We start from the raw sequence: 23257 nt of genomic DNA, 5'->3' as shown, positions 1-23257 counted from the left end.
GATTCTAAAATCATATTCCATCAAGCTTACCCTATATCCTTGATCATTTTTTAAACTCCTAATAAAATAGGAATAAAATACATCATGAGCATAGTAGAATGTGCTCCAGCCTCTGCACAGCTCTGCACTTCATGGTGATGTCCCAGATATTCTCAGCTTCAGCGGAAATGAAGCCCAGAGTGCTTGCTGTTGCCCCACACCGTCTGTTCATACTTCTGAATGCTCTTCAAGTACAGTGGGTCAGAAGCACACATCTGGAAAGCTAGGGCAGCCTTTGTAAATGACATGATTTTCTTCTATTCATTTATTTGTTTGCAACAAGGTCTCACACTGTAGCTCAAGCTGACTGGAACACACTGTGTAGGCCTTGAATGCATGGTGACCCTTCTGCCTCAGCCTCCTTAGTACTGGGATTACAAGTGTGAGCCTCCATGATCAGCAATGACATGACTTTATACTTAGGAAGGAAAAAAGCAAGAGAAACTACTTGAATAGGTAGAGCTAAGACCATGTCCAGTGACTAACATATGCTGAAATAAACTGGGTGGCCCATGTCTCAGTTATGACTATTTTAAAAGTTGAAACTGAGATATTCCAGTTATGTAACAGTAAAATGTAATGTGCATGAGCATTTCAAAAACACCTGTGATTCAGATGAAGAAAAAGGTTTCTGAGAAAATGGAGGGGAAAAAAAACGACTAAATGGAGACGCCCGCCATTTTCTGAAGGGAAGTCCATTGTGAAGACGGCAATATTGTAAAGACAGCTGTTTGTCTCTAACTAATTTAAAATTTATTTGTTTCCAACCAAAATAAAATTATTGTTTGGGGGAGAAAACTGGCACATTGGGAAAGTCACCAGGTGAAAATAGGAAAGAGCATTTTCAAAAGTGGAAACAGAACTATGACACGTTATGGGATGCTATGTAAGGAGGTGAGGGGAACGGGTAGACTGGGAAGCGGAGGAGGAAGATGGGAGCCAATGGTAATTCATGTCCTAGTAGAAAGCCTGGGACCAGAATAAACAGATTTGAGTAGTGAAACAGATGACTCCAGGGAAACTGGCTGTCTGTGGTGTTTCAGCAGTAAACGAATGATCTGAACGTCTCCCACGTAAGTCAGTCATAGCACACAAGTGACTTCTAACCGCAAGAGAACTAGGCATGTGGCTCATGAGGCAGGAAGCAGCCTCCTCCACATCCTCTACTTCTGTTTCTGCCTGCAGGCTCCTGCCTTGAGTTCCTGCCCTTGCTCCCCTTCATGAGGGACTTATTGTAGCTGTAAGATGAGACTGCTTTGTCTCTCCTCAAAAGGAAATAGGTGTCTCACCTAAACTTAGAATGGGAAAAGCCTAAAATTAAAACACAAAGAAAGGTATTGGTGATGTCACTCTGAATATTTTTATACTCTTCACCTCAAAAACTGCCATCAGTGAAGTTGGACAGCAGGTGGCACAGCTGTTGAAACATCTGTAACTTGTAGAAAGCGATGGTGCTTCTTACCAGGCACTAGCTAACCAAGGTCTCACATCTGCTTCACTAGCCTCTCCTCAGATCACATCTGGCATACGGTGCACACTTTAAAATGCCCTATACATAAATGTATGCATCTCCCAAAGTAGATGAAGTGCTCTCACAGTCAGATTAAAAATAAACACAGTGAGCAAATAGTGTGTGAAACTTCAGTAAGAACTAGTCGATGTGGGAGTTAAAACTCATGAAGAAACTAAAGCTAATAAAACAATAATGGAATTTCTACCATATCGCAAAGGGTCTAGATTCTGGATATTTTAATTTTAATTAATTAATTAATTAATTTTTCCAGTCCCATTTCAGTTTCCCTGACTTCCTACACCAGTCCCTCCCTGCAACCTTCCATCTCCCCACCCTCATCCACACCTCTTCTTTTCTCTTCAGAAAAGGGCAGGCTCTCCTCTATATATCACCCAGCTCTGGCATATCTAGTTGCAGTAAGACTGGGCGCCTCCTCTCCTATTAAGGCTGCATGAGTCAACACAATAGGGGGAAAAGGTCCCCAAATCAGTTAACAGAGTCAGAGACAGCCCCTGCTCCCACTGTTAGGAGTCCCACAAGGAAACCAAGCTATACAACTGTAACATATATGCAAAGATTTTTATGTTTAATCATGTAAAATGTATGGAAGGGTGGGTTTATGCAGTACCCTCAGAGGCCAGAAGAGGGAGCCAGATCCCTGGGAGCTGGAGTTACAGGCAGTTGTGAGTCACCCAACAATGGTGCTGGGAACAGAACTCAGGTCCTTTGTGAGAGCAGTACAAACTCTTAACCACTGAACCATCTTTCCAGGCCCAGATTTTAATCCCTCATTAGATAGCAGGTGACCATTTAAAATCACAAAATTAACAATTGTATGTAATTTCATGTTTCAAAAAAAATCACTTTATAAAGTACTATTGTAGTATTACAGCAATTTTGTAGACATCACAGTTCTTATATACATACTTCCATGTATGACACTCTAAGATATTCAAATGCTACTTTACACAACATCTAAAGAAAGGCAGCTCAGATGGGATTTATGCCACCCTATCTTCAACCTTGGTTCAACACATTTCCCCATCACACTGCTGAATAAACTAACTACTCCCTTTTTTTATAATGGGTGTAGTAGGCAGAATGATCACCACTGATTCCTATCACACATCTCTAGATGGCAGAATTGATGGTGAGGTAGACACAGTGTGAGACATCTTCCTGGCAATCATTCTGGAATATTCTTATCATACTTGCAAGCAATGGGAATCCCAAACAATCAAAACTGGTCTTTCTGTCCCTTCTTTGATAAAAGTTCTCAAGCAGGAAAGAGCTTAATGACCTCACGGGTGTGAAAGACTAGTGAAGTGTATACCTTAAAATGGAGATGTGGTCTTCATTGATCATGGTCTGTTATTCCTCGTTCTCCCTCTCTGTTCTTGATCTAGCTGGGATCTCCTGCTCCCCTAAGCTTTCTTTCCCTCAAATCTTGCCCTTCATTACTCCCACTGTCGGCCAGGTTGTTCATGTAGATCTCATCCATTTCTCTGTCACTGGGTGATCCCTGGGTCTTTCCTAGGGCCCCGTTTTCTAGGTAGCCTCCCTGGAGTTGTGTAGCAGTCTAGTCATCTTTGTTTTATATCTAGTATCCTACTATGAGTGAGTACATACCATATTTGTCCTTCTGAGTCTGGGTTACCTCACTCAGGATGATTTTTTTCTAGATCCATCCATTTGTCTGCAAACCTCATGATGTCATTGTTTTTCTCTGCTGAGTAGTACTCCATTGTGTATATGTACCACATTTTCTTAATCCATTCTTCAGTTGAAGGGCATCTAGGCTGTTTCCAGGTTCTGGCTATTACAAACAATGCTGATATGAACATAGCTGAGCAAATGCCCTTGTGGTATGATTGAGCATTCCTTGGGTATATGCCCAAGAGTGCTACAGCTGGGTCTTGGGGGAGATGGATTCCCAGTTTTCTAAGGAAGCGCCATATTGATTTCCAAAGTAGCTATACAAGCTTGCATTCCCACCAGCAGTGGAGGAGAGTTCCCCTTGCTCCACATCCTCTTCAGCATAAGCTGTCTTCTGTGTTTTTGATCTTAGCCATTCTGACAGGTGTAAGGTGGTATCTCAGAGTCATTTTGATTTGCATTTCCCATATAATTAGGGATGTTGAGCAATTCCTTAAATGTTTTTCAGCCATTTGAACTTCCTCTGTGGAGAATTCTCTGTTTAGTTCTATAGCCCATTTCTTAATTGGACTGTTGGGCATTTTGTTGTCTAATTTCTTGAGTTCTTTATATATTCTGGATATCAGCCCTCTGTCAGATGTGGGGTTGGTGAAGACCTTTTCCCATTCTGTGGGCTGTCCCTATGTCTTGTTGACTGTGTCCTTTGCTCTACAAAAGCTTCTCAGTTTCAACAGGTCCCATTGATTGATTGTTTCTCTCAGTGTCTGTGCTACTGGTGTTATATTTAGAAAGTGATCTCCAGTGCCAATGCGTTCAAGACTACTTCCTACTTTCTCTTCTATCAGGTTCAGAGTAACTGGATTTATGTTGAGGTCTTTGATCCACTGGGTTTTAAGTTTTGTACATAGTGACAGATATGGATCTATTTGCAACCTTCTACACATTGACATCCAGTTATGCCAGCACCATTTGTTGAAGTTGCTTTCTTTTTTCCATTGTACATTTTTGACTTCTTTGTCAAAAATTATATGTTCATAGGTGTGCAGGTTAATGTCAGGGTTTTCAGTTCGATTCCATTGGTCCACATGTTGGTTTTTATGCCAGTATCAAGCTGTTTTTATTACGGTAGCTCTATAGTAGAGCTTGAGGTTGGGGATCGTGATGCCTCCAGAGGTTGTTTGATTGTACAGGATTCTTTTGGCTATCCTGGGTTTTTTGTTTTTCCATATGAAGTTGAGTATTATTCTTTCCAGATCTGTGAAGAATTGTGTTGGTAATTTGATGGGGATTGCGTTGAATCTGTAGATTGCTTTTGGTAAGATCGCCATTTTTGCTATGTTAATCCTGCCTATCCATGAGCATGGGAGATCTTTCCATTTTCTGACATCTTCTTCAATTTCTTTTTTCAGGGACTTAAAGTTCTTGTCATATAAGTCCTTCACATGCTTAGTTAGAGTAACCCCAAGGTATTTTATATCATTTGTGGCTATTGTAAAGGATGATGTATCTCTGATTTCCTTCTCAGCCTGTTTGTCTATTGTATATAGGAGGGCTACTGATTTTTTTGAGTTGATTTTGTATCCTGCTATGTTGCTGAAGGTTTTTATTAGCTGTATCAGTTCCTTGGTTGAATTTTGGGGGTCACTCATGTATACTATCATGTCATCTGCAAATAGGGAGAGCTTGACTTCTTCCTTTCCAATTTATATCCCCTTAATCTCCTTATGTTGTCTTATAGCTCTGACTAGAACTTCAAGTACTATATTGAATAAGTTGGGGAGAGGGGACAGCCTTGCCTTGTTCCTGAGTTTAGTGGTATTGCTTTGAGTTTCTCTCCATTTAATTTGATGTTGGCTGTTGGCTTGCTGTAGATTGCCTTTATTATGTTTAGGTATGTTTCCTGTATTCCTGATCGCTCCAAGACCTTTATCATGAAGGGGTGTTGGATTTTGTCAAATGCCTTTTCTGCATCTAGTGAGATGATCATGTGGTTTTTTTCTTTATGTTTGTTTATATGGTGTATTACATTGACGGACTTTTGTATGTTGAACCACCCTTGCATCCCTGGGATGAAGCCTACTTGATCATGGTGAATAATTGTTTTGATGTGTTCTTGGAGTCTGTTTGCCAGAATTTTATTGAGTATTTTTGCATCAATGTTCATGAGGGAGATCAGTCTGTAGTTCTCTTTCTTTGTTGCATCTTTGTTTGGTTTAAGAATCAGGGTAATTGTAGCCTCATAGAAGGAGTTTGGTAATATACTTTCTGTTTCTATTGTGTGGAACAATTTAAAGAGTATTGGTATTAAGTCTTCTTTGAAGATCTGGTAGAATTCTGCAGTGAAACCATCTGGTCCAGGGCTTCTTTTGGTTGGGAGACTTTTAATGACTGATTCTATTTCCTTAGGGGTTATTGGACTGTTTAAATGGTTTATCTGGTCTTGATTTAACTTAGGTATGTGGTACCTATCCAGAAAATTATCCATTTCTTTAGATTTTCCAGTTGTGTGGAGTAGAGGTTTTTGAAGTATGACCTGATGATTCTCTGGATTTCCTCATTGTCCGTTGTTATGTCCCCCTTTTCATTTCTGATTTTGTTAATTTGGATGCTCTCTCTCTGTCTTTTGGTTAGTTTGGATAAGGGCTTGTCTATCTTGTTGATCTTCTCAAAGAACCAACTCTTTGTTTCATTAATCCTTTGTATTGTTCTCTTTATTTCTATTTTATTGATTTCAGCTCTCAATTTGATAATTTCCTGGCATCTATTCCTCCTGGGAGACTTTGCTTCTTCCTGTTAAAGGGCTTTCAGGTGTGCTGTCAAGTCACTAACGTGAGATTTCTCCAGTTTCTTTATGTGGGCATTCAGTGCTATGAATTTCCCTCTTAGCACTGCTTTCATAGTATCCCATAAGTTTGGGTATGTGGTTTATTCATTTTCATTGATCTCTAGGAAGTCTTTAATTTCTTTCTTTATTTCTTCCTTAACCCATTGGTGATTCAGTTGAGCATTATTCAGTTTCCATGAGATTGTAGGATTTCTGTAGTTTTTTCTGGAATAGGCAGAGTGCTCGAGAGGTCCCCAGAAACCCACAATGATATATCCTCTGTAGATTGCTGGCAATGGTTGAGAGAAAGCCTGATCTGACCTAGTCTGGTGATCAGATGACTAAACACCCTAACAGTCGTCTTGGAACTCTCATCCAATAACTGATGGAAGTGGATGCAGAGATCCTCAGCCAGGCCCCAGGTGGAGCTCCAGGTGTCCAACTGTCGAGAAAGGTACTGTAAGAGCATGAATTGTTGAATCCAAGATTGGAAAAAGCACAGGGACAAATAGCCAATCCAATGGAAACACATGAATTATGAACCAATGGCTGTGGAGCCCCCAGCTAGATCAGGCCCTCTGGAATAGTGAGACAATTGAATAGCTTGATCTGCTTGGGAGGCACCCAGGCTGTGGGACCAGGATCTGCCCTTAGTGCATGAGCTGGCTGTTTGGATCCTTGGGCTTACACAGGGACACATGCTCAGCCTGGAAGGAGGGGAATGGCCTGCCTGTACTGAATCCACCAGATTTAAATGAATCCCCAGGGGTGTCTTGGTCCTGGAGGACATAGGAATGGAGGGGAGGGGTTGGGGGGAAGGTGGGGTGGGGGCGGGAGGGGGGAGGACAGGGGAACCCATGGCTGATGTATAAAATTAAAACACATAATAATAATAAATAAATGGTTATGTGGGTACAAACCCATTTCCTAGTTTTGTATGTTGAGGGAGTCCTGGAGAAGTAACCCTGATGGCACCTAGATCATTCTTTCTAAACACATTTTTCAAAAAAAAAAAAAAAAAGTGTGGGGGGAGCCAGTCTCCCTAGAGGGCTGTTTGTCCTGGGAAAGGAGAAATAGAGCATGAACCTGAATCCTGGCTGGGGCAGATCAAATAGCTACAGGCATCGGCCTAGAGGAGTTTTAATAAGTCCAAACTAGGGCAAATTAATCAACAAAATAAAACATGATAATATTGGATTGTCACCAACAACATATAATAGATGTCCACAAGTCCAAAGAACTAAATACATTAACAAAAGGAGATAGGCAGTACGTCTACCGTCACTGGTCACCTACTTAAGGAGCCTCAAGTACCCGTGGGTGTCAGCTGCTGTCCCCATCCTAGTTTAAAATGCCAACAGAGTCATGGAGGACTTTCTAATCTGAAACAGTAACTTTTTAAAGGTAACAGAGAATTGTCACCAAACAAATACCATAGTGATCACATTTGCTGCCAAGGTGTGTTAATAGACCACAACTCTTTGATCAAGCAGTCAAGTAATCACCTATTACAAGATATAGCCACACCACCTACCTCCCTGACAGTGCACTGACATCATAGAACATCCATCACTTCTACAGAGTCTTGCCCAAGCTAACCAACTACAAAACAACTGGCCAGCATCCCCATCATATGTCTCAAGGCACTGGAAACATGAAGAACACACAGCTCGACACAAAGTATAATCTTGAGTAGAAAAGCATCAATGGGAAAAATGGATGAGATATGGATAAACTCTATGGTTTAGCCAGTAATAGTGTAGCAGTGTTAATTTCCTGGTTTTGATTCTTTTTCTGCGGTTTTACAAGTTTTTTTTGTTTTTTGTTTTTCGAGATAGGGTTTCTCTCTGTAGCTTTGGAGGCTGTCCTGGAACTCACTATGTAGACCAGGCTGGCCTCGAACTCACAGAGATCCACCTGCCTCTGCCTCCTGAGTGCTGGGATTACAGGCGTGCGCCATCACCACCCGGCTGGTTTTACAAGTTTTAATATTAAGGAAAACTGGGTAAAAGGTATACATGATCCCTCTGTATTAGTTTTACAACTTTTCTGTAAGTTTAAAATTATTAATTATAAGTTTAGAGAAAACCCCAAGCGTCCTGTCAACAATCCTTATGTTGGCTCCTTTTTTTCTTAACTTAAAATAGCAACAGATCCCGCGAGAGTGTTTAAAAGCCTAGTCTAAATCTTCATTTACCTTTAAGTCATTGTCTCATGCTTCATTGTCTCAGTCTGTGAATGGGGAATCCAATGCGGTCCCTCCTGAGGACAAAGCAAGAAGAGGTAACTGCCCAAGACATCTGAAGGCAGGGAGGAGTCCCCTCCCCCCCCCACCCCGCTTTCTTGAGGAGGGAGTTGACCTCTAGCTCCTATTCATCTATTTAAAACAGTCCTCTTAGTCACTCTGGTTGGCAAGGGGAACCCTAAAACACCCTAAATTCTGTCCCCTAAGAAGGTTTAACCTCATGGTCCCAACAGTGTGTGCCTCCATGTCCCCTTCCAGGAGATGATGGACATAGTCAAAGCCATCTATGACATGATGGGGAAATACACCTATCCTGTGCTCAAAGAAGACACTCCCAGGCAGCATGTGGATGTCTTCTTCCAGGTATGTATGCACCTGTGCAAAGGCTTATACTGACGGACCAGGAGATGCTCCCGTGAGGCAGACCAGTGTATGTTACAGAAGACAGCAGAGAGCATGTTATCATTGACTATAAATGGTAGATTCCATAAAAATTCTCGCAGAACCTGAGTAGAGAAGACGTCATTCATTGCATCTGTGTATTTACTGAGCACATTTGTCTGGGCTGCAAAGGGGAATAAGAAACTAGGGTAAGCCAGGCTGCCAGATCCTTAAGTGGAGGAGTTCAGTCTTGATCTAGTAAAGGATGGGTGCATACTGCTAGTGATTGAGTGGAGAAGTCACATCCTTAATTTTAAAAAAATCTTACAATATAGAGTACTAAAAAATGCCCAGATTGGGTCTGGAGATATGGCTTAGTGGTTAAGAACACTGGCTGCTCTTTCAGGGGTCCTAAGTTCTATTCCCAGCAGCCACGTGGTGGCTCACAACCATCTATAGTGGGATCTGATGCCCTCTGGTATACAGTCATACACGCAGAGCACTCACAAATAAAATAAATAAATCTTAAATTTAAAAAAAAGTCAGCTCACTCTAACCCAGGCCTCCCACTTTGCAGCTAGGAAAAGAGGTCTCTCTGATATCTTGAAACTTTGCACAGAAAATCTGCAGAAATGGACCAGAACCTTCTGTACCCAGTGTTCTTTCTGCCAGATAGAGAGACCAGTGAAAAGTGTGTGGGACACATGTGCTTTGGTTTGGGTGTATGCCCAAGGTTCTTGAAAGCCTAGTCCTCAGCGTGGCAGTGTTTAAGGTCATGGAATCCTTATGGGTGGGGCCTGATGGGAGGGGACTAGGTCCTTGGGAGCATTGCTCAGAGATTGCTGTAGTTGTTATGAGCCTGAGTTCGAAGAGCAAGTCAGGCCCCTCCTCATTCTCTGGCTTCCTGTTTTGTTGTGTGACCTCTTCCACACGTGTGCACTAAAATGATGGCATCCTTCATGGGGCTCTCACCAGACAGAAACTGGTGTCAACTATTAAACCTCTACAACAGTAAGAAAAAGAAGCCTCTTTACTTAATACAGCACTCAGCCTCAGTTATTTTATTGTAATAACAGAAACAGACTACTACATGTTGAGATGTCAGCATAGTAACAACGTAGCAATGAGGTAAGTGTTGGGATCAATCTTTTGATGTAAGGAAGCTCATGAGGACCATAATACTATAACCAAGAACCAACTAGTTAGCCAAAGACTATCCTAACTCTGGAGTTAACAGAGAGAAAAGTCTGAAACGTGAAATTCCAGGCTCTTTAGAGACCTCTCTCTTGTGTCTTTCAGAAAATGGATAAAAATAAAGATGGCATCGTAACTTTAGATGAATTTCTTGAATCCTGTCAAGAGGTAAGGACAGATCTTGGGACACAATTGCTCTGAGACAGGGAATCTGGGATGTGGGTACTATAGAGGAAGGATCTGTAATCTTCACACACTGGCGGTCCCTGGACTCAGAAGCCCAACATCTTCACACCCCAGCCTGGCCTGCTCAGCACAGGTCTGGGAGGTGTGAAGACCCAGAAGGTCTTCATGGAATGAGATGTGCCAAATAGGTAGCCCTCTCCTTTCCACTGCCTCTGAATAGGTCGCCCTCTCCTTCCCACTGCCTCTATGCCTGTTCCTCAGATAGAGAGGAACAGTTGGAAGACCTTCAGCAAGATTCTCAATCCAGTGGACATAGAATTACCCGAAGTTCTTCCAAAAGTGTACTTGCAAACTACAAACCAGATGCTCTAGAAGGGTCTAGAAACTGCCATCATAACGCAAATACTCAGTTCCGAGGCTGCTAGAGCTAGTGTAAAGAACAGATTCCTTGAAGCTTTGGTTAAAATACAGTGGGCCTGCACAGGTCTGCGGCCAGGCTTACCTTGTGCACACTCCTTAGGAAACACTGCAGCACTCTTCCTTGGGCCGCACTTTGGTTAAGTCTCAGGAATAACTTGACACAAATGCCCCTGCCGAGCACTGAACTGGAAATAGCTGCTTCATCTTCTTAAAAGGTTTATAGTCCACCTCATTTCACAAAAGTACAGCCTAAGCTTGCCCTAACACAAAGAGCACTAATCAAGCTTCAGCCATATGAAAAACCTCTGGGCAGATGTCCCACATGACAGTGTTCCGGAGAGTTAGCAATTATGACAGGCTCAACACTGACCTTTCCTTTTGTTTTTTGAGACAGGGTTTCTCTGTGTAACTGGTCTGGCTGTTCTGGAACTCACTCTGTAGACCAGGCTGGTCTCAAACTCACGGAGCGCTGGGATTAAAGACAAGCGCCACCACCTCCCAGCTCGACACTGACCTCTTTTAACTGACCTTGACCATTGTCATAGAGTGTCCCCGTTGAGCTTGGTGTTTACCTGTTAGTTGTCTGGGGATCCCAAGGAACTAGGTAGCCAGAAGGAAGGATGCTGAGGTGGAGAAGAGAATCGGGTCAGCCGCTTCACCTGTGGAGTTAGAAATATTTTAATATTTAATCATTATGAATAGGCTAAGCATCTAAGCCTGTCATACCCATTTCAAGAAGAGAAAACTGAGGCACTACAAGGTTAAGAGGTGTGGCTCATGCTATAATGAGTGACAGAGATGGGTTTTAAACTTCGTCATGCTAATGGCAAACACCATGCCTGAGAAGTGCTCTTTCTTTACTTTGCTTCCCTGGAGAGAGAAGTGTTCGAACCTTGTTCCTCACACAAGCAACTTCCACAGTCATTCTTTATGTAACTCATTCCTTCACCACCTCACAATAGGTGGATATTCTACTCAAGCTGCTCTATACCCAGGGAAACTAAGGCACAGACAGGTGAAGTACCACAGGCAGGAAATAAAGCTGCCAGACTTGAACACAAGCTGCCTGACTCCAGAAAGCTACTTACAAAGACTCGGATCCTCACAATCAACCTTGTCACTGTTGATTTTCCGCTATCACAAGTCTGCTTTCTCAGCCTTAAACTCAGTGACACATGCACACTTACACACACTCACACACATACACAGTCAATCTCCTTGAATACTATTTTACCTAAGTACTGCTTTACATCTCACAAAGTTTAATATTTCATATTTTCACTATATTTTAATTCAAAATGTAGAAGTGTAGTACTTAGTATGCAAAGAGCTAAGACCTTTATACCTTCAATATTTCTACCTTAGAAAGCTGGGCATAGCGGTGCATGCCTTTAATCCCAGCACTCAGGAAGCAGAGGCAGGCAGATCTCTGTGAGTTCGAGGCCAGCCTGGTCTACAGAGCAAGTTCCAGGACAGCCATGCTACACAGAAAAATCTTGTCTCAAAAACAAAACAAAACAAACTGATAATTGCTTACCAAGACTGAGTAAAAAGAGAAATATTTTTAAATCCTCAAATTGCTGACATCAAAAATAAAAAATAATAACATCTACTATCAGTTTTACCGATTTTAAAAGATAATTATTTATTCTTCAATAAATTCGACAATTTGCATAAGATGTATGAATTCCTTACAAAGCACAGCTTATCAAAACTTAACAAAAAAAAGAAAACACAAATGTAAAAAACCCTGTCTCAAAGACATTGAATCTGTAATTTAAAACTTTACCCCAGGGAAAATAACAGATTTAAATGGCATGCATTCCTGCAGACATTTGAGGAAGAAAGGATACTAATCTCAAGGAATAGGGAATAAAAGAGGACTGCCTCAGCTTGATTGATGAGGCTGTCATAACCCTAAGATGAGAAGTTGCAAGGTTAGTTTAACATTCAAGAATTAGTCACTGTAATTAATCACGATAATAGAATAAACAAGAAAAGCTGTGATCATCTCCACAGATGTGGAAAATCATTTTATACACCACACTGACAGAGCATCTTAAAGAAAAACAACGCATTGATCCACTGGATCATTTTTCTCTCCTGAATGCCAAAGCACGAGCTAGATCTTCGCTTTGTGCCTTGTTTGTGATGCTGCCATGGATTTCCTTTAGCACGGGAGCCCCACTCTTGAGATTTGCCCGAGTCCTGAGCCTCCAACAGCTCTAACCATCTTCTCTCCCACCACTCTATTCCCAGGATGACAACATCATGAGATCTCTACAGCTGTTCCAAAACGTCATGTAACTAAGGACTCTCGCCATCCTGCCCTCAGACACACTGAGCAAACACCTGGATGCCCTGATCTGCCCTTATTCTGACTTTACACACCAACTCTTGGGACAGAAATACCTTTTACACTTTGGAAGACTTCTCTGCTGAAGACTTTCTACAAAACCTGGAGTCGTGTGGCTCAGTCTCTGATTGCCAACTCTTTTCTCCTTCCTCCTCTTGAGAGAGACAGATGAAACCTGAGTTTGTTTCAGAAGCATGCCCATCTCTTCATGCTGCTTCCCTGTGGAAGGCCCCTCTGCTTGAGCTTAAACAGTAGTGCATAATTTTATGCTTACATGTCCCCAACTCACTGCCTCCAAGGCAGGCAGACCTTGATGAATCCGGAAGCCAGAGGACCTGAGCCAAATGTCCACCATCCTCTGATGGCCTCCCAAGCCAATGTGCCTGTTTCTCTTCCTCTGGGGGAAGAAAGAGTGTTCTATAGAACAATTAGAGTTTATCGTGATAAGATTGGGAGAGGCAGCACCTAACACATGTAGAATAGGACTGAATTATTAAGCATGGTGTCGTCAGATGGCCCAAACTGCCCATGTCTTTTGTTTCCAGAGGTAGGAACTAATAATTCTCCCACACTAGCATCTGCACTCATAGAGCAAGTCTCTTCACATGTCCAGGAGGAGGACCACTGCCCCGTGGTCTATCCCTCCTCTCCATCCTCTGCTCAAGCCCGGCACTGCATGTCCCTCCCAGAAAGTCCAGAATGCCTGTGAAATGCTGTACTTTTATACCCTGTTCTAATCAATAAACAGAACTATTTCGTACACTCTCAATCATTTCTTCCATGACTCCATTGCTCAGGAGAGGTAAGTTATGGCAAGGGATGGATAATTAATCCATTCATTCGGCCTTGGGTGCTAGTAGTCTCTTGGGGCTACAGTGCCATCACCCTAAGACCATCCTCAGTAGCATCCCATTCAAATGCAAATACTGTGGTCATACACAAGTGCAACTTCAAGACAAAGCCTTTCAGAACACCTCCATTCTGACAAGATTGCCCCTCCCAAGACTCCAAGATTGAGAGCCCAGAGCCCCATGTGGTGCAGGTGAGGATACAGAGCTGAAAAGAAGGACCAGGTCTCTCTGCTGATGGTGAGGAGTCCAAAGACTGACCAAGGCATTTCATCTTATAACCATAAAATCATTACTTGGGTTCAGCATCATGTATCTTAGTTTTCCCAGTGATACCACACTAACAAGAACATCCTTGAAAAGATTTAAGGAAGCATTATTATATGCCAAGGGCTGCATTACAAGTGTTATAGGCATTCTCTTATTTCATGCTCATGGTAGAACATTCCAGAAGTAAATTCTTGGTTTTATTTTTGAGGACTCTGAAGCTCAGAGAGGTAAGGGGATCTTCCTCATATGGCACTCCCAGTCTGTGAGAGGATTCCTCTTGATCCAAGAAACTGGGAGCATTTACCACAAATCTCAATCATTTGTAATCAGCTAAGAGAGATATAGTGTCAAAGTTTATTCTTTGTTACAGTGAGAAACACCATGGTCAAAAGCAACTTGGGAAGAAAAGGGGCTATTTCATCTTACACTTTACAGTTTATCATCAGGAGATACCAAAGCAGACGCCATGAAAAAAGTGTTGCTTACTGGTTTGTTTCCTAGCTCACTCAGAAGCTCAAGCTCAGCTGCCTTTCTTCAACAGTCTGGGTCCCATTGTCTAAGGGTGGCATCATCCACAATGGGCTAGGCCCTTCCACAGCAATCAGCAATCAAGGAAATGTCCCCCAGGGGCATGCCATAGGCCAGTCAAGTGGAGGCAATTCTTCAACTGAGATACCTTTGCCCAAGTATGTCTAGGTTTGTGTCAAATTGACAAAACCATGACACATGGATATTCTTCAAAGTCATTTATCAAATGAGGAAGCTGTTAGACAAGACACATTAACAGCTGTGGACCGATTGCAGGGACAGGCCACCACAGCACCTGTGTGCGTGAGTTACTTCCAGTGTGGTGGCCGTTGGCTTTCTCCTTTCACAGTTGGGAACTATTTGGTCCACAGCTTTATTCCTCTATTTGAGTGTCTTAAGTGCAGTCATATGACCCTATAAGATTGCTAGACGTGTGATTTGTCCCCAATCAGGTGTTCTCTGGACCCATGCTAAGCATCTACACTCATGGCCCTTCTTATGTGATCCACGCTGCATCACTAAGCTGTGTGAAGCCTGGGCCAGTGGTTCTCTGCCCTAGCTGCACCTCAGAGCCACCTGGGGAACTTCTAAAAACTACCAATGCCTGTGCCCCACCCAATGTCAAAAATAATCAATGAAGATGAGGCCTGGACGTCAGCATATGTAGATATTGCCCAAAAAGTAGTGTGCATACTGTACTAAGATGAGAAACTGACCCTATCCATTGCTAGAACGGAACTTATGACCTGAATCACTCGTGGTCATAACAACTGAGTCATGGTGGAATGAGGCCTAGGGTAGCTTAAACAGCATAAATCTCAAAACTTGTACTGGAAATAACAGGACAAGGATATTCTCTTCTCTGGGCATCAAAAGGAAGAATGTACCCCAGGATGTGCTGGTAACTCTTTAGGAATTCCAAACATTTTTCTGCCAACCAAAGGGCTAATGAAGCTAGTACCAATCATACAAGGCAAGGTAGAAGTATAGTAATAAAAGAAATTGAGCCCCTAATAACATCATAAACCACCAAATCAAGCTGGGCATGAAGCTAGATAATTTGACCTTCAAAGATGCTTGCATTAGATGCTGGTGTAGTGAGCATTTCATACTATATCATAATCTCCTAGGGAGCAGAGAAGGGGGCACTTTTTGAAGTGCTAAATGCAGAATCATTATCCCAGATGGACTGGGTCAGGATCTCTAATGGTGCCCTGAGCATCAGTCTACTTTACAGCTCCTAGGGTACACCACTGTGCACCTGAGGTTGAAGCTCCACTCTAGGCTAAAGGAAGGGTTGGTACCTTTATCCCTGTGTTAACCAGGCCACACATCAGAAGCTAGAGTGAGTCCTGAGCATCCTCAGGATGTTCAGACAGAAGCTACAGTGGAGAGATTCGAAACATTCTTTGAATTACTAATCAGACAGAAGGAAAAGGCTGTCCTGGGTTGGCAGCATATTGTGACACTGAGAACACAAAGTCTGTCTCAAGCTTGTCTTCCTGAGCCACCCAAAAATGAACAACATTTGCCAGTCATCTGTGTAATAGATAGGGCGGCTGCCTCATCCACATTCCCTTGGCACTCACCATGGCTGTGCAGGTGGGCCCAGCTGCTACCAACTGCAAGTGTAAAGACCTAGTGCTGTGGCTCTGGCCGTGAGAGTCCCACGCTGCCTGTGGGCAGGGAAGGGCAGAAGAAATAGGTCATCGGTGTCTGTAATGAGAGGTCCTAACCCTATGATCATTGGGAGTTGGCGGATTAATACCCCACATCGTTTCCCCCTCAGTAGGGGATCTTGGAGGTCTCTTCTGTCTCCTAGCATCTTCAGTAACACTGCCCTCAATTTTCCACAGTAGTGACCTACAATCAATCAAATAGATATGTGTCTTGCTTTCATGAGCCTTATATTCTAGTGGGAGGAAATGTAACAAAATGATTATCAATGAAGAGAGTAAGACTGTATCATGATAGAGGTAAGAGTGGATACTTTATACAGGGTAGGAAATGATATGCCTCTGAAGAGCAGATAGCTCAGCTTGACATTACCTCCAGCTAAGAAATCCTCTATGCACATATTTTGAATCTTGCTATGGTTTGGATATGTTTGTGCCCCAACACACACCTAAATAATTATATGTTGGGACTATGGTCTTACTACGGAAATATCAGGTGGCGTTAGAGCATTTAAGATGGAGGAAGGGTGTTTCACGGTAACCAGGTCATTAGCTAACTGTGCTGCTCTTGGAAAGAGTTTATGCACTTCTCACAGGACTTTAGTTAGTTCTTGAGACAGATTTGTTATAGAAGAGCAAGCCTGACTGCTCTCCACACTCTGCCTGCAGGTCTTACTATGTGATCTTTCCCACCATGATGCCATCTGCCATTGGAGCCTCACTATAGAAAGTGAACCAAAGAGGCTCCCCAACTTGGGACTTTCAGCCTTCAAAACTATAAACAAATCTCTTTTCTCTAGGAAGGACTCAGCCTACAAGACTTTGTTATAGGACCAGAAAGCGAACCAGCACAAGCTCCATAGCAGCCCTGTGAGCCAGGTTTCCCAGGAATCTGTTTTGCAGATGGAAAGACGATTCCTGGAAACACTCACATAGCTGGAAGTGGGTTTAGCCAGCCTCTAAAATCCATACCAGTTTTATTTCCAAGGGAGGCTGGAGCTCAGTCCTGGCTTTAATGACACACAAACACCAGAAGGTGTTGGATAGCCAGTGCCATGAAAGCTAGAGTACAAAAAACCATAAAAAAGTCCATAAATCCAAACCAAAGCACTCCTCTACAGGAAATGAAGCCAAGAAGCCAAGAACACATGCAAAGACAGTCATCTGTTTCTTGGAGGAGCTAAAACTAAGCGTCCTTCCGCATCAAAACTAGGATCAGCTCAACTGACAGATTGCAACAAACTTTGTGCTCTAAGCCTAAACCTCAGAGCTGGGGACACACTGAAGTCAGCCAACTCCAGTAGGTGGGACTTTGAAGACCCAAGAAATGCTGGGGCGATGGCTACGCTCCTGTTCTAAGAAGCTACTTGCATGTTCTTTCATGAAGCACATGTAAGTAGGCTAAACCAACCATTATCTCCCATACCCATGGCAGCAAGGAGTGGCTTGGGAATAGACTGAAAAGAGAAACCAATTTCAATGTCAACAGTGTCAGGGCTTTTGAGCAGAACAGTGCAATGATGTTGTTCGTTTTTCGGCTGGACAATGTAAAATACACAATCTACAACTGACCATCTTGTAATCTGAAGGGAAGCCAACACATAAGTCAACATATGCCACAGAGAGGCAGAGAGATGAGGAGAAGTGGACTCTTTCTTGTTTGTGTATTTTTTGAGACAGGGTCTCACTGTGTTCTCTGCCTAACCTGGAGCTTGCTATGTAGTCCAGGATGGCCTCAAACTTATAGAGATCCACTTGTCTCTGCCTCTGAGTGCAGGGATTAAAGGTATGTACAACCATGCCCTGTGAAGAGTGGATTCTTGATCATGTCATTGAATTGCTAGCACAAGCTTCATGTGATGCTACATTCACCTCTAGTGTTTGGGGAACATGCATCAACAAATACTAACAAATCCTTTTTTCACTGCTTTAGAAAGTTTACTTGGGCTGGCTTTTTGGAATGCATTCCCTATGGTGGGACACCTTGCACAGCCTTGATGCAGGGGGAGGGGCTTGGAACTGCCTGCACTGAATGTACCAGATTTTTCTGACTCCCCATGGGAGGCCTTACCTTTTTGGAGAAGGAGATAGAGGGTGGGTTGCGGGGGAGGCTGGAGTGGGAAGCGGGAGGAGGGATGAGAAGGTGATCTGTGGTTGGTATGTAAAATGAATAAAAACATTCTTAATGAAGAAATAAAGAAGGAAGTTTACTTGGATCTTCTGTAATCTACATCTTGGCATATGCTGTCTGTAATGGTTAGTTTTAATTGTCAACGTGAGAAAACCTAGAATCACCTGTGAAAGGATCTCCATGAGGTATTGTGTAGATCAGGTTGGTCTATGGGCATGTCTATGGGGTTTTATCTTGGTGACATTAATTGAGGTGCAAACACCCACTTACTATGAGTGACATCATTCCCAAAGCAGGCAATCTTGAACTGCATAAAAGCGAAGTCAGAGCTGAGCACAAGCCTACACATGTTCTTTGCTCTCTGATTATGAATGTGAGGTGACCAGCTCGCTCCAGCTTCCACTGCTCCAATGCCCCTGCCATGATGGACTGTAACCTGGACCTGCACGCTAAAACAAACTCTTTTCTTCCTACATTTCTTTGTTCAGGGCATCTTGTCATAGCAGCTGGAAAGAAGAATCGAGGACACCACTCTACTATTTCATATGACATCTGAGACAACACAAACTCACAGCAACACAGTGAGGTGGGAGTAGAGCTGGACAGGAGAGTTCAGCTTCACATCTACCACACCGCTCTGCTGTCTATTTCAAGCTCAGAATATAAAAGTACAAGCTACTCATTGCATACTTACTATATGCTAAATAGTTTACCTCCTAAGTTCACACCACTCCATCCTCACCCCCCTGAGCATGGTTGTATCATTATCCCTGTTTACTAATAAGGAAACCATGGCACAGAGGTTACATAGCCAGCATGATCAAATAACCTTAATTGGTAAAAGGGGCATTTTAATTCAGAACTGTTCTGAATCACTAGCCCAGGAAGTCTCAAGTGCAGTGTGTACCTGGAGTCAAGTAGATTAACCCAGTGCCAATGCAGGACACCAGGCTCAGTGTAAGGGAGGCAGCTAAGACACACACCTAGGGATTGCCACCATCTTGGATTGTGGATACGGTGCTATTGGACCTAACCAGTTTCAAGAAAACTGAAAATCTGGACTTGTAAATAAAATCTCCCCATTGGATGCCAAGCAAGTGTTAAGATACTATGCAGAGCAAACGAAAGAAAGCATAAGAGTTGAACTTGACCTAAAGGTTCCCAAACTCTGCACTGCTCTTTTCCACTAACAAAGAACCGTAGTGTACCATGATGCTATGCGATTATCAGCAGCAACTGAAAAATAGTAACTCACACTGGTAATTTGATAACTTATTGATGTGCTGTGGTGGGTAATTTTCGTTGTCGACTCGATTGTATTTAGATCATATAAGAGATAAACCTCTGGGAGTATCTCTGAGGGCATTTCCAGAAAGGTTTAACTGGGGAGTGAGTGAAGTCCTACCCGAAATGTGGGCACACCGTCCCACGGGATGGGGTCCTAGACTTGTTGAGAAGAAAGTGAGGAGAGCACCAGCATTCACATTCATCACTTTGTACTTCCTGAATGCAAACGTGGCCATGGCGGCATGGCCGACATTCTCATCCTCCCGCTGCCTCACTGTCCCAGCATAATGGACTGCATCCCCTTTTAAACTGTGAGGTAAAATAAAGGATTCCTCAAGCTGCTTTATTTATTAATATATTTATTTATTAATTTTTTTTTCATTTTACATACCAACCCCAGATCCCCCTCCCTTCCCTTTTCCCGCCTCCTCACCCCCCTCCCACTCTACCCCCATCCACTCCTCAGAGTGGGTAAGGCCTCCCATGGTAGTCAACAAAGTCTGGCATACCAAGTTGAAGGAGAGCCTAGCCCCTTCCCATTGTATCAAGGCTGAGCAAGGTATCCCACCACAGGGAATGGGCTCCAAAAAGTCAGTTCATGCACCTGGGATAAGTCCTGGTCCTGCTGCCAGGGACCCCACAAACAGATCGAGTCACATAACTGTCACCCACATTCAACGGGTCTAGTTCGGTCCCATGCAGGTTCCCAGGCTGTCAGTCCAGAGTCAGTGAGCTCCAACCAGCACTGGTCAGCTGTCTCTGTGGGTTTATCCATCATGATCTTGACTCCTCCTCCTCCTCCTCCTCCTCCTCCTCCTCCTCCTCCTCCTTCTCCTCTTCCTCCTCCTCCTTCTTCTCCTTCTCCTCCTTCTCCCTCTTCTCCCTCTTCTCCTTCTTCTTCTTCTTCTTCTTCTTCTTCTTCTTCTTCTTCTTCTTCTCCTTTTTTTTATGAATGCTGTCTATTGAAGGAGGGAGGAGGTCTTAAATACAGGCTTACAGCACAATGGGAGAATCCCAGAGAACAGAAGTTCACTTCTGATGTTTTGTTGTTGTTGTTGTTGTTGTTTTGTTGTTGTTGTTTTTTGGAGCTGAAGATCAAATCCAGGGCCTTGTGCTTGCCATGCCAGCGCTCTACCACTGAACTAAATCCCCAACCCCACTCCTGATGTTTTGCAATCTTGCATCTAAGCTGTTAGCACCCACTATGCTGGATACACAGACAAGGAACTTCCCTTAAGCATTCAGGAGTGTGGAATCTCGCAGGGAATTAGCATAACGAGGATATCAAGGTCAAGGTCAGCAAGCAAGGCAACAGTTACCCAAAACATGGGCCAGAGCCCTATAGGACACCCCCCCCCCCCGCTTTTACTAAAAAATGAGCTTCTGACTTAGGTTGCATGGGATGTCAGCAGGTCACCTTACCTATTATGGAGACACCTGTCCAGGCTACACAGGCATGTAGGTTGGTGAGCACCCCCCAGGCATTACCCGACTCTGAATACTCATTATCATACAGGCTCAATCATGTGAGAGCTGCAGAGTTAACTGTTGCCAAAGATCTCTAAGTGGCACTGGGCTTGCAATCTGTGTGTTCAACACAGAAAAGACCAACAGAAGTCTTAACCCACCCATAGCCGGTAGGCTAAAGGCAACTGAGCCATTCCCTTCCTTAATGAGCCTTACTGCAAATTGGAGTCCTTGTAAGATGGTATCCCGAGAGCAAATGGATCTTGAGTTTGTAAATGTTTAACTTTCAATGCCAATTGAAATGTATATAACTATTGATTTAAATTTGTCATGCCCAATAGAATGAAAAATTAATCAACTGTGGTAGCTACTTTTGCTGCCAGGGTCTCCACTGTGCTAGCTGTAGTAACCAATTATGAAATGTCAATCCCCAAAACAGTAGTAGCAGTGGTCGTCACTGTTATAACAGCAACAACGGCAGCAGTGATGTCAAATTCTCTTCTGGAGCATGTGTGTATCCATTGGCATGGACACAACTCCAGGAACACTGAACTCCAGGAACTGCTGAGGCCCATTATTCTTGATCCCAGCACAACTTAAGCTGGCAGCTCTGCAAAAGAATAACTAAGAACCATAAAGGAAAAACAGGCATCTCACAAGAAACAGAACTAATGGTCTCATAATGGCTACATTCAGACTCACAAATTTTAAGGTATCTTCAAAGGGGGCTAAATGAATTTCAGGAGGCCAAAAAATGTTGCACAGAGCCACTCCTGAGAAGTAGGTACTGCTCCAGCTTGAATAGGATTGTGAGAATGAAAATGCTTAGCTGGCATGCTACTGTTAATAAATGGAGGTCAGTGATCTTCAGTGTTATCCTTAATCTCCTAGGTGTCTGGGTGACACGTTCTCAACCATACTTGAAAAAGCAGTTACCATACATTACCTTCTGGAGAATCTAATCACATGGCTTACATTAATGCTTGCCAAGCTGGCCCTATTGGGCTTTCAATTCCCATTGGCATTGGAAGGGGAGAGTTTTTCACAAAGGCCCAATAGTCAAGCTGCTTTTGTTGGATCACAGCAACAAGAAGAATAATTAATGTAGAAAGTCGGTACCCGTGAGTGAGGCTGTTGCTATGATGACCTGACTATGTGGTTCTTAGGCCATTGAAACTGGTTTATGGAAGGAATGTGGAAAGATTTGGAGATGAGAGCTAGAGACACCAAGAATCCTCTATGGTAAGCAGAGCTCAAGGGACACTCTTGTGGGGATGTGGAAAACCAGAATGCTGACGGAAATGCAGAGAGTGGAGGCCCGATTCCTGAGGTTTCAAAGGGGGACAGCGACTCTATAGAGAGCTCTGCCAGGGGCCTTTCATCTTCTAATCTAGCTGAGTGCTGCCTGTGTTCTGAGGACTTCAGTGAGGCTGAATTCAAAAGTAATGCACAGAATTCTTGGCAGAAATTTCAAGACAACTAGCACTCAGGATGTGTCGTGAGATAATGTACTTTATATTGATAAGTTGTCACATGCTATTTAAGCTCATTAAGGAGTGGACTCTGAGACTAAGGAGGTCCTCCACCCTGTTTCCAGGGGCAGGGGAGGGTGGGGACTGGCCCGGTAATGCTAACAGGCTCTGGCTCTGTAACAGGGAGAAGGGAAAATAGACAGTAACTAAGTATATTAAAAACATTGCACCCTTCAGAATTGTTCGTGATCAAAGAAGGTAAAACCAATTCTGAGTGTTCTACATCTGTGCAGGCAACGGGAAGTGTTCTCAGACCCTGGGTAGTATCTTGAGCATATATGAGATCTCAAATCCCACCTCATAGTAATACACTTCCCCTAACAAGACCACACCTACACCAACAAGGCCTTACCTCCTCTTAGTACCACTCCCTTTTGAGGCCCATTTCTTTCAAACCACCGAATAGATCAAGAAGTAAAATTGTTGGTTCTTATGGTAGCTTCATTTTTACATCCTTGAGGAAACCCTACTCTATTTGCTACAGTGATTGTAGTGCATAAGGGTTCCCTTTTCTCTACATTTCCCCAATACTTGGAATATTTGTCTTTTTTATTATGGCCTTTCTAACAGGTTTAACATAATGTCTCATTGTGATTTTGATTTGAATTTCCCTTATGATGAGTGATGATGAATACTTTTAAGACAACCATTAGTCATTTGTATATTTTTAAAAATAATATCTACTCATGTTCTTTGTCCATTTG

General features: G+C 43.0%; 1 protein-coding gene across 5 annotated transcripts in view; it reads left to right on the top strand.

The window, feature by feature from the left end:
- Kcnip1 (potassium voltage-gated channel interacting protein 1) overlaps positions 1-13583 on the top strand; it is a 405992-nt gene extending 392409 nt beyond the window's left edge. For all 5 annotated transcript variants that reach the window (XM_036197224.1, XM_036197226.1, XM_036197227.1 and 2 more), the window contains 3 exons: positions 8536-8640; positions 9958-10020; positions 12718-13583. In XM_036197224.1, the coding sequence (XP_036053117.1) occupies positions 8536-8640; positions 9958-10020; positions 12718-12765 (216 nt within the window). In that variant the 3' untranslated portion in view covers positions 12766-13583. The remainder of the gene's footprint in view (positions 1-8535; positions 8641-9957; positions 10021-12717) is intronic.
- Positions 13584-23257: the final 9674 nt, after the last annotated feature.

The sequence above is a fragment of the Onychomys torridus genome, chromosome 8 (assembly GCF_903995425.1).
Source record: "Onychomys torridus chromosome 8, mOncTor1.1, whole genome shotgun sequence".
NCBI lineage: Eukaryota > Metazoa > Chordata > Mammalia > Rodentia > Cricetidae > Onychomys > Onychomys torridus.
Note: the sequence above shows the minus strand (reverse complement) of the source record. Positions and strands in the feature narration are given on the sequence as shown.